General features: G+C 31.9%; 1 protein-coding gene across 2 annotated transcripts in view; it reads left to right on the forward strand.

The window, feature by feature from the left end:
• The first annotated feature begins 262 nt into the window (after positions 1 to 262).
• Positions 263 to 12,238, forward strand: part of LOC106468372 (transcription factor E2F4-like) — a 33,762-nt gene continuing 21,786 nt past the window's right edge. The window contains exons 1-4 of one of the 2 annotated variants that reach the window (XM_022396716.1): positions 520 to 584; positions 2,000 to 2,052; positions 5,582 to 5,691; positions 8,739 to 9,009. In XM_022396716.1, the coding sequence (XP_022252424.1) occupies positions 2,035 to 2,052; positions 5,582 to 5,691; positions 8,739 to 9,009 (399 nt within the window). In that variant the 5' untranslated portion in view covers positions 520 to 584; positions 2,000 to 2,034. Of the gene's footprint in view, positions 585 to 1,999; positions 2,053 to 5,581; positions 5,692 to 8,738; positions 9,010 to 12,238 lie in introns of both variants that reach the window. The other variant, XM_013928790.2, reaches the window with a different exon arrangement.

Here is a 12,238-nt window from a genome sequence, read left to right on the forward strand (position 1 = left end):
CTAACGACTGGAGACGTAACTATATTTTAACAGCGAGGATATTTATCTGATAATTCAGTTTAATGCAATCAATATTATATTGCATATTTATAGTCAGTTCCATATATAGAATTGTCTTCATTAATGTTTTTTGTTATTTTTTAGATGATTTCTAGATGTAATCTTAGTTTAGGTCAGAAGTTCATAATAGATTTGTTCTCTGGTGGGACAGCGTTAAATCTACGAACTGAAAGCTCTAAAATCCGGGGCTTGTTTGCCGGGGTGGACACAGCAGATAGCTTAATGTGGCTTTGCTCTAAAAACAAAGAAACGTAATAGATTTATTTTTTCATTAATTTTACCTGTCATGAATCTAAATTAGGCTAATTTTTTCAATTTTTTTAATTGATAAAATACGCAATCACAATAAGTCCCCTTATATGCGGGACTTAACGAGATGTTAACGGCTATGAGTCTATGGCACAAAAATTAAAATGGCAGAAGTAGGCACACCAAGTAGGCATGAGAAAAGTTTGGGACTATTAACAACAAAGTTTGTGTCATTACTGCAAGAAGCTAAGGATGGTGTATTGGATTTAAAAGTGGTATGCTAGTAAGCCAAGAATGTTTGGAAATTTTGATTATGTCCTAAATGGATTTTTTAATGTGTACAATAACAACGTTTTGAAATTGAATTTGAAATTTAAATTTTAACTTTAGTTTAAAATAGTTAGGCTAAGCTTAAAGTAAACTAACTTAGTTCTAGTTGAATAATAATAAACTGTTAAAGAGTAAGATGTAGTCGTGGCAGTGAAATATATGTAACGTATAACTATAAGTTATTTAAAATTAAAACTTGGAAGCTCAAATCATAATCATACATTTACGATGATTTAGTAATAGTATTACTATTAGTAGTACTACTAGGACTACTGCACTAGTAAGTTCTGTTCAAAAGTAAAAACTTGTCAAAAGTAAGCAAAATATGTAACTTGTAACTTATAGTTACATATTCACTTACAAGTTACAATGTAATTGAGAACCAACATACTTTAAAAAAGGTAAATAAGAATTTAATTTTAATGAACACGAGCTGTACAACAAACTTACGTGAGTCACTAGAAGTAGAATTTAAATGTTAAGAAATACTTAAAGTTAAACAAATAACATAAAATTAAACGTTAATTTGTAAATCAGTACATTAGTGTTTGTAGAAACCTTGTACTAAGTTAGTAAGTAGTAGTACTACTAGAACAGTGATACATAGGCACTTTACCTAGTCAGTAAACAGTAGTTTACACTTGTAATGTTGTATAGTAAAGATAATTCTCATCATAAATTATAATGTAAACCATAGTTATGAAATGTTTATAGAAAAAGAGAAAATTTACTTTAAAGTAATAATCATAGAGCATTAAGTAACTGCATATATTTACTGTTTTCTAATTTAGTATAAAATTCATGCTCAGTATTTCTTAAATTTACATTGATTAGTCCATTTAATCATCTAGCTCTATGGATTAAATTTCCCATTGTAAATATTTATTTGTACTAGCACCCCCCTTAAAAAACACCTATAAATCAAAAGTTGTGAAATCTACAGAACAGGATATCTTTTAGTTTGCCATAATCTTATTTTCCTAACCAAGAGAGTTTGGAATTTAATCCAGTTCTGAATCTCGCAAGAATTGATTACTTGAGTAAGATACCCAAATTGAGAGAAAAAGCAACTGTCAACAGAACAAACAGCTTTGGTCCTCATATGTACGGAATATGATCAATTACTTATGAGCATAGATTACATTGATCAGTGTTTAATTGCACTAATATCAAGTAAATGAAGTGATCAATCAAAATTACAATTAAATTGAATAATCAAAATTATAATAAAAATTGACTGTCAAGAAATGAATAAAAATTAAGGTTCTTATTTACCGTTTTGCTTATTCGATGTTAAGACAAAATTACATGATAGGCTGTCTGCCTAATTTTAGCCTTACATGTTTTGTTTTTACTTCAGGTTTGTTCAAACTTGTTGATTTGTGGGGAGAGGTCATGATTCAAGGATCTCAGGTTTGATTCCCTTTGCCATAAAACTTGTTCACCTTGTCTGTGTTATAGCAAAGCTACTAAGGCTATCTGCCAGTCACCAATTTTCAACTGATGACTAGAGGAAAGACAACTGTCTAGCAACACCTTTCAACAATTCATCTGTTACCAATTTAAATAACTTACTGTTTTAGACTAATTTACTGAAGTACTACTTACTGTGAAAAGAGCTGTGTCTGTCATAATTTTATCATTTCCCTTTTTCACACACAGAATATTTTGTTGGTTTCATTTATTTTTTAATAGTTTCATTGGATTTTAATTATTAGCATTTATTGTCTTCTCGTGTTTTTAGAAATTTTTTTCTTGTATTACAAATCAGATGTATTTTCATATGTTTCTAATTTCATAGGTAGTAGAACACATGGATGTTAAATTGTATTAATGCAGGCTTTCTTAGGATATCTTGATGAGCTACATATCCACTGCAAAATAATGTAAATTTGCAATGTAAACCTTTAAGTTTTACCATTGTCCAAGCACACAGATTTCATCATATGATAAAAGCTAGAAATATCCATCTGTTGATGAATTTCTAAAGAATTTATCATTTCTCAAGAGACCATGTACTGTCCCAGTTTTCAAGATATTATGATTGGTATTTCTAACTGAAAAGAACCCTTGATTATAGCTGGGTGATCAGTGTAATTTTCTAATCAATTAATCATAGTGCTCATTAATTATTTTCAATTTATTGATCATCTTCACAAAAGACTTGGATAGTTGGAATAATTAAAAATAATAATAAAGGGAAGCACTGATTTTGATTTGTTGATTATTTTTGTTTGTCGTGACATTTATTAGTGAAGCTGAACAACCTTGGATTATTCAAAAATAACGAGAAGTGACAATGGCAATATTTGGAATAATTGGAAACAATAGTTTTGATTAATTGATTATTTTACAGGATGCAATGTAATTAATACTCATAAGTAATCGATTATATCAAGTTAATCGCCCATCTATACCTTTGATTTTTAGAAAACGTTTGATAAGATATCCATTGCTTGATTTGAATATCATGTATACTTATGACACCAACTTTGGTAAGATGGATTTAGTGATTAATTTTCTATTTGTGGAGGGAAATTTAGAGTCAGGATAATGTTTTCATTAGGTTCTGGGTAAAATCCCCCTACTTTTGCTATTTACAACTCATCTACCCAGCTATTCTGACTTTGTCTACTAGCTTTTTATTTATCCTGTTAGCACCATAACTCTCATTACAACCTTTCATGAGTCTCTTTTTGCCTTAAAAAAAGCTGTTTTGAAATAATTTTGAAACTATTTCTAACTCTCAAGCAAGGAAAGTATATCATATATCAACACATATTCCTGTCATACAATCAGTGCTATACACTTGGCTATTGCATGCTTATCCACTTGTAATGAAATATGATTGTACTGTTATTAATTATTTCAGTGAATCAGAACACACACAAAATAAAACATTTTCAAGAATGCTGACTAGTTTTGTCTACTTCAAAGGCATTGTCAGAGTGATAAAAGAAACAGTCACAGTATTTATACAAAAGCAAGGGGGTTAAAAAAATGGAGTGTTACACTCCTAGTGCAAATAAAACTAAACATGTAAATGGATATAAATACAAATGTTTATTACATTTTCAAGCTGCCATTTTTGTTCATATTGTATGAAAAGAGGCCATAAAATGCAGAAAATAGTGTTTTTGATAGTCTTGATTTTCAAAATTTTTCATAGGTGCAAACTTCAGCTACACTTTAGGAAGATCTTGTCTAACAGCACAATGATGGTCCATCAGCCTGAGCTCCCCCTCACACCAACAAGGTTACCTGAGTGCTTTAATGATATCACCAGCCTACTCTTGAAGCTAATGAAAGTTCTAAAGGACATCCTACCTCTACTATATTTCAATAAAAGAAATTTTGTGCAATAAATACATTTTTTGTTAAAAATTCAGTTTGTCACAAGTCTTCTTACAACTTTTTATGCCAACTAACTTATGAGTCAAACCCATATTTTCACTAGATGCTAAGATAATTGTTGATAAGACATCAGTTTCAATAGAATTTTTCAAGAGGTATACTTGGATTTTGGAAAATGTTAGAACATGTACCTAGGACAGGGAAACTAAGAAATGATTCTCCTGTTGAATGGTAAAGAATATCAAAGAAGCTAAAAGTGTTTAGATGTACAAAATGGAACTTTCTGATCAATAACAACAAAAAGACATCTAAGACAAAGGGTAGTCTTTTTTTATCATTTTTTGAAACAATGTTTACAACAAAATTTCAGAAATTATAATCACTTTTTACTTAAAAGAGTTTGATAAAAGAAGCTTTGAGAAAAATATTTAGTAAAATATATCATGAGGGAAAAAAACTGGATTCACTAAAGAGAAGTCCTGCCTTTCATCAAAGTTTAAAAGAGCTAGAGGTGTTTTGACTGGTGATCATGATTCTTAGAGCTTCTTAGCTGATTTAGGAAGGTATTTTACATATACGTGTATATATTGATGAATTACTGAAATATATAATAATTGTAAGATATAAAAACCTGAACCTTGATTATTCTTTTGAGAATTATTTTTTCTTTGAATGTTAATTTGATAAATAATTGCTTTATGAATGTGTAGAGTCTGTGTGTGTGTAATGTAGATCAGTGTTTCCCAAAGTGGGAGCTGTGAGCCCCCCTGGAGGCCATCAAAAAATGGTCCGAAAACAAAGATGCTGAATTAATTTTAACTCTCAATAAGGCGATAAAAATTATATTGAATTAATTAAATGATACAGTATGTTGAAAGGAGATGTTATTGCTTTTACTATAGCACTGTTTTTCAATCACCATGCTAAAGTTATGGGTTGGGAGGCCTCAAACTTTTTTATTTGCATCATAGGAGCCACAGACTAAAAGAGTTTGGGAACTACTGATGTAGATTATCCCCAGTTTTTGTTTCTAATGTATATAGATGCAAAAATAGTATTTAGTCTTGTTGGATTTTGGATGTTTTTATTTTAGGATTAACATTGATCTTAATGGACCATCAGTGCCACCTTTTGTAAGTTCTTAATTGGTGTTTTATGCAATGATATGAATATATTTCTGAAAACTACAAGTTATTCTGTTCATTTTTTTTGTGAAATGCACTAAAGTCTGTCCATTGATCTGAAATTTTAGTCTTGTATTGTTTTGTAAGTTGGTGGGTACTAAAATGGAGAAATGTGAAGACAGGTTCACCTGTTGAGAGTGTTAGGGTTTTATAATCTTTTAATGTAATGGAAACACAATTTCATTGAGGTATTTTTGATTGATTTTAGCCAAAGTACAACTGATATAATTTTAAACACAAAGCGAAACTAGAGTGTTGACAACAAACCTCATTATTATTTTTATTGAGTTTTTTGCAGGGTAAATTTTTATTTCTAATCCTCTGAAGTTAATATAGTTAAAAAAGAAGGGATAACTAGTGTATCTTTACCATCTACATTTTTATTTACTTTTGTTATGTGACAGGCAGCTGACACTCTTGCTGTGCGACAGAAAAGAAGAATATATGATATCACCAATGTACTTGAAGGGATTGGACTGATTGAGAAAAAGTCCAAGAACAGTATCCAGTGGAAGTAAGTACTAATTTGTGAACACAACATTTTGAAACATGACTAAAAGATTAATATTCTATAATCTGGAACTATATCATAATAAAGTTTACACATGGTTTTCTTCTTCAAAGATGAATTTACTCTTTTCATCTGTTCTATCAAAGTGAATAATTAAGTAGCTTGATTTGATTGGAAGTTAAAAGTAAGAAAAAGAGTAAATCACTTTAACCAGCAGTTGCAGTACATCATTAGACAAACCATATACCTTAAAGAGAAAAAATTGCTGAAAAACAAGTCTGGATCTATGTTTCAATCTTTATTAATGTTAGTACAGAGGTTGATAAGTTATATTAAAACAAGTTTGGAGCCTCACATGTTGTTGTAAGTCGATATTGTCTCATTTGGTCATTCTCTGTCTGGTGACTGTGCATTATGACTATGGCCCTGAAGCATAGTTTACACTGCAAAGGGCTGTATCATAAAGTTCTCATGTCCGAAGCACATCACTTTTCCCTGCTGCTTTACATAAACCATTCAGTGTTTGAGAATGATAGTTTCCCAGCACCAATTTCTATAGTTGTATCACATGAAAGTTCATAAGTGCTGCATCTGGCAACTTCATTGATATATTTTTATATAGAATAGCATGAATACCCATTTCATTATCCATCTGCTTGAGTTATATGACAGTCAAACAGATATGTTGTAGAAGCATCTTGTACACATGAGTTGTATTGCTTTTACAAGTGGAGATCCCTCTTAATTATGTTGTATACTGTTCCCTTATTAAAAGACCCTGCTCTTAGCTTACCACTGCTGGGGTACAACTTGTAGTTCTCTTTGTGGATGGTATTTGTACCCTAAGTTGATCTATATTCCATTGTTTTTATATGCATTTAACACTTTTGCTACTGTATTCTTACATTGTGAGGATGTAACATAATTCTCATCATGTTTTGTTCCAAAAATAAAACTAGTAGATGAAATTGTTTGAAACATGATAGGGACTTTCCTAAAGGCACATAGTTTCAGAAAAACATAAAATTTAATTTTTTCTACTAAAAATTTGTTATTTACTATAGTTATATGCACTTAGACTCTGAATAATTTAAGTGCAAGGTGATTTTCATGTTAAGTATAAAAATACTTTTTTTAACTTAAATTTTTCAAATTTCATTTGCATAACCTCTAGAACCCCCATAATGAATATCAAAAGTTTTTTGAGGTAAATGTTTATATTTTATTTTTCATTTTCGCTGTCATATCACTAACTGTAGCTATTATCATGAATTTCCTGTGCAATAAAATGTTTAAAATTAACAAATAGAAATATGTACATTCCTTTTAACTCTTCATTGAATAATCTTAAAATATCTTATTTTGGTTATATGTAATTTCATGTCTTACCTTTTATTTTTAATGTTTTATTTTCCTTTGCTGTTCTTTACTGTTTATTATTCATGTTATCACATGTTAATGGGTGCCCTTGGAACATATGGTATTTTTTGGCAGAGATATGCAAGCCTTCGGCAAAATGTTTTTGCAATTGCATAGTAAATTAACCTTTGTGAATTGAGGCAAAGTTTCGGTTTTATTAAAAAAATTATTAAACTTTCAAATCTGCATTTTAAAACACAAATAATACATAATTAACTAAAATATAAAAGTCCAATCTAAATGCAATTTAACTGTCAAACTAATATGTATCTAGGTGAGAAACAATGCTAAGTGCTAGTGGGTACAAAAACAGCAACAATGCTAAGGTTTGGCATACTTGGTAATGAATACTGTGTACCATTTTTAAACCATTGGGAGATTGTAGTTTAATTAGTTCTTTCTGTTGGTTATAAACATGAATGTCAAATAAATACATGTGGCTTGAAAATCTCAAGTCTATAAGTATAGAAGGTGGGTCTTGCTATATCAGGGGGGTGAAAATATTTATTCCTTGTGTTCTCAGAATTGACCCAAAGGAATTTGAAACAAGGACGATAAACAGTGCTGTACCCGTAGTTTTGTTTTTAGATAATACATATACATTATAGCTGTTCTATTATTCAAGTAATAAAATGAAAATTTGTGAATGCCTGTGCATCATGTGATTTCAAAATTAAAGTTTAAGTATATTTTTAAAGGTTTCTTTTGAAATAAAGGAATTAAAACTTAGATAATATAAAAACTTTGAATTATAATGTATATGATAATGCTAATTTCATTAACATACATTTATAGTAAAATCTAATTAAATTTTGAAGGTAACTCAGTAAAACTTTGAAATGTGCAGAAAGGAGTTTATGGAGTACACAGTTGCCAAAGGGTTAAGTACATGAGATATCTTCATTTTGGAAATTCTAAATCCTCTATATGAACACATCTTTATGGTCTAAGTGTATGAAAGGTCTGTTTCATAACCTTCCCAAAACTGATCAGTTTTCAATAGCATCACATTACCTATGAAGTGGAAAATCATGTCAGAATTTAATTCTGATACACGCTATCCAACTGCAATTTTATATCAGCTATGGTTGTAACGTGACTTGTTGATTTGCATATTCAAAATCATTTTAATATTACTACTCAACTCTGTATTTAGATTCTCATCTTCAGTTATATTTCATTACATAAACAAAATTTCCTTTGTCAGCTTAGGGTCCACAATGATTTTAAATAACTCAATCAAATCCAGAGCAGATAACATGAAGTTTTTTGGCTTTTCTATGTTTTATCAGGTTTTTAAGCCATATATTGAATAGGATTCCATCTTTGCACATTTGTATAATCGATTGTAATACACATGTTCACAATCAACTTTGAAAATTGTTTCAAGTAGGAAACTTGGTTTTAATAAAATGAAAACTTAGAATACTGAAAAGATCTGCAACATATAATTAGTTTTAGAAAAACTTTTAAGTGTAAAAATACCAGAATCATTCACATGATAGAATGTTATTTTGTTTACTTAATTATAGAGATTCATAAATACCCACATTTCAGAAGAAAATCTAGTCTGCTTGAAAGATACAAAGTTGAAATTTTATGTACAGATTAATTAAAATATGTTTCAACAGAGGGGCAGGACCTGGCTGCAACACAAGGGAAATTTCAGAACGCCTAGTAACTCTGAAAGAAGAGCTTAATCTCTTGGCACATACAGAAGAAGAACTGGACCTACACCATTCCTGGGTGCAACAAAGTATAAGAAATATCACAGAAGACCCAACAAACTTTCAGTTAGCCTACGTCAGCCATGAAGACGTTTGTAATTGTTTCGAAGGGGATACATTATTAGCTATACAAGCCCCATCAGGGACGCAGCTAGAAGTGCCACTTCCAGAGGAGGTTAGCCTTTATAATCTTTCAATATGCATGCTCATATTTGTGTAGCTTTTTGCATAGTTTTGTTGTTTTCATAAGAAGAATTTGAAAATTGATAATGATTTTTTCCCTAAAAGATGTATTTTGTAAACAAAGAATATTTATTGAATTATAAACAATTAATTAATTAATGCTACTTTTTTTTTTAACCATTTAACCCCCTCACTACGAGCTAGGCCTATTCAACCGAGTTCAGTTTCCATAATATAACTTTTAATATGTTTTATGTACCTTCACAAAATTTGCCAAGCTTTCAGTAAACATTATAAGTCTTTTGTACACAAAAAAATCAGATTTGATAATTAAGTAGTTTTAAGAAAAACTTCTCCATGTATATATGAAGTCAAAATGTTGACTGCTACAAGCAAAGTGACTGTCATGTTAAGATTAAAAAATACTTTTCTTTTCCTGAAAATTGTCATATTTCATTTGCTTAATCTCTAAGATACCCTAAATAAATACAAATGTTTGCTTTCAGTAAAACATTATTTTTTCTATTTTAACTCTGTATGTATTTGGTTAATTTGCCTGACCTCGTAACCACCATAAAAAGTGCAAAATAAATCTAAATTCCAAAATGGTCTTACCACTTCTCAATCTTGCACTGTCCTCTAAGCATTGCTAAAATATTTTGCTAACATGCACTAGTCTTTTATACCTCAGTAGTTTCAAGCCATTTCAGAATATTGCTGAACATGTGACTACCTTCCACCAATCATACTGCTCCCTCTATACCAGTGCAGCTAGCTCCCTCTACTATTCTAGAGTAATCCTTACTTTCTTGATGGGCATTCTCGTATATAAAAGTGTTTTAACTTGCTCTCCTTGTGATTACAAAATTTTGATTGTGCTTGATCACAAATTTATATTAGTTTCTACAAGTGTTTGATTTCCATTGTTTCTACTCATTTTTTTTTTAAGAAGTATTTATGTTTTTTGAATTCTAATGTGTTCATACGAATTCAAGATTTAATATGGTGGATGACGTACTTTCCACGATGGTAAACAATGGTTCTAACACAAGTCCCCAGATCTCAGGGTCGAAGATATCTGCTAGGGAAGCACAGGCTATGCTTCGCAGGTAGTTTATGTCTTGTGTTTGCCCGATTATTTCTTTCTTTCATGTTAAGATTTTTTGAGAGGAAGGATATAACTACTGAGTAAAAATTTCTTTCTACAGCACTTTCCACCTGTTACTGCACCTCTACATACTTTCCTGAGTTAGATATTGTTCTTTTCCCCAGGATAACTGTGATATGTTTTAGACATGTATTCCTCACTCCCAGTAGGTATACCCATGTTTAGCAAGTTTATGTGAGGTTGTGTGGATTGACTTAATTTCTGCACATGATAATTTAGGTCTTTCATGTCTTCCCTACTCAGTATTTGGTAAGTTTGGTTTTTATAATTCATCAGAATAGGTTTTACTTTTGTATCCTTTGTCTTATTGATTCTTTGAGTGGACTTATAAATAAATTCTATATTTGCATGTCTTTTATCTTTAAGTTCCTCTAGTGGTTTGTACTTTAGGTGTTGCTTATTGATTTATGTTTTCGGTTGAATTTGATAGTTTTGCTAGTTTTTTATTTTTATGTATGTTGTGGACTCTACTAATTTCTAAGTTTTGTAAGTTTGTTAGTCATGTGTACTCTCTCTAAGTGTGTTTAGTTTATGTGTCTTTTTGGCTACACCGCACGACAGTTTTGTGGGTCCTACAGGTTCTGTCTGAAGGTTTCTGCCTTCAGTTCCACTCCTCTCCTATCCACTTCCCAGATTTCCTTTCCTCCTCCTTGGGATCATACTTCTTCTGGTCATCTTGCCTTGTCTGTTCAAGGGGATGTCGATTGGATGGCACTCACTCAACCTGAGTTTTACTCCCATCTAATTGTTGTCCTCCGACAGACGGGAGATTGGAGACCCTTCATACACCTGTCCTAGTTGAACTCTTATCTGGAGCCACCTCGTTTCACCATGGAGTCCTACCTCTCACTTTGGAGGTGTGTGTGTGTTGGGGGGGGGGGTTCCCAGGACTCTGGAGGACCAAATTGATGTGTCAGATGTCTATCTTCATATTACAACTGCTCCAGAGTCAGGTTCATCCATGTGGGTCACATCTTCCAGTTCCAGGCGGTACCATTTGGTCTTTCTTTGGCTCTATGTGTTTTGTCGAGTGGTATGCTCTTTTGTCAGTCATTTTCACTCATTGGGTGTTTAGACTCTCCTTTCATGGATTACTGGCTCCTGCTCGCCTTTTCCTGTGCCCAGTCATTCAGTCATGCTGCTTACTTCCTCGGGAAGCTAATTAGGTGGGGTTTTCTGATCCAGCTGGAGAGGTCCATTCTTCACCCCACTCAATCTTTAATTCCATTGTAGGTTTTTCTATTATTCCCATCTTTGTCATCATTCCAATATTTATGCCGTTAATGTTTCCTGCATCCTTTACCATTACTCATGTGTTATCCTCTATCTGGATCGGGCCTTCCTTCTCAAGACATCAGTTGCCTGGGAAGGTTGTTTGGTCTTTTCTCATATTTCCTTACCTTCCTTTTTCCAACTGTACTTATGTTCAGATCCAGATCAACTACTTTGTCCATTTCGTTCCCTGCTATGTTAAGTGGCTTATACTACCTCTTTTCGTGAATATCATTCTCATCTCTTTGTTCCATAGATTTCCTCTGTTTATAGTGATTTATTGCCTATTACGCTTACTGGTTAGGTTCGTCAACTCATACGACTGGCATATTCTGACTTGTCCATGGAAGGTCATTGTTTACATAATGTGTCTTCACACACATTTGTTATTTAATTATGTCTTTAGCTGCTCGAACCCACCGTTCTTTGGAAGAGATTGTTCAGGCTGGTATATGGACAACTCCCAATACTTTTATTGTACATTCTCTGCATGATCTAACTGTGTCTTCCTCTTGTGGTGATTCTACACATGTCTGTTTGCCTTTGACTGGTGTAAGTCGACATATTAATAATTTTTATCTTATTTAATTGATCTATGTCATATTTTAGGATCCCACCTAGTGGTGGGTGTTGTTTAGTCAGATATGCTTGATATTATATCAGCACTAAATCTGTATACTTCTGTAATGCTCACTCTTGAGATGGAGTGTTTCTGTAAGACCACCGGGCACTTATCCAATCGTATATGTGTGTGTGTGTGTGTGTGTGTGTGTGTGTGTGT

This window comes from Limulus polyphemus, unplaced genomic scaffold (genome assembly GCF_000517525.1).
Source record: "Limulus polyphemus unplaced genomic scaffold, Limulus_polyphemus-2.1.2 Scaffold2982, whole genome shotgun sequence".
NCBI classification, from domain to species: Eukaryota; Metazoa; Arthropoda; class Merostomata; order Xiphosura; family Limulidae; genus Limulus; species Limulus polyphemus.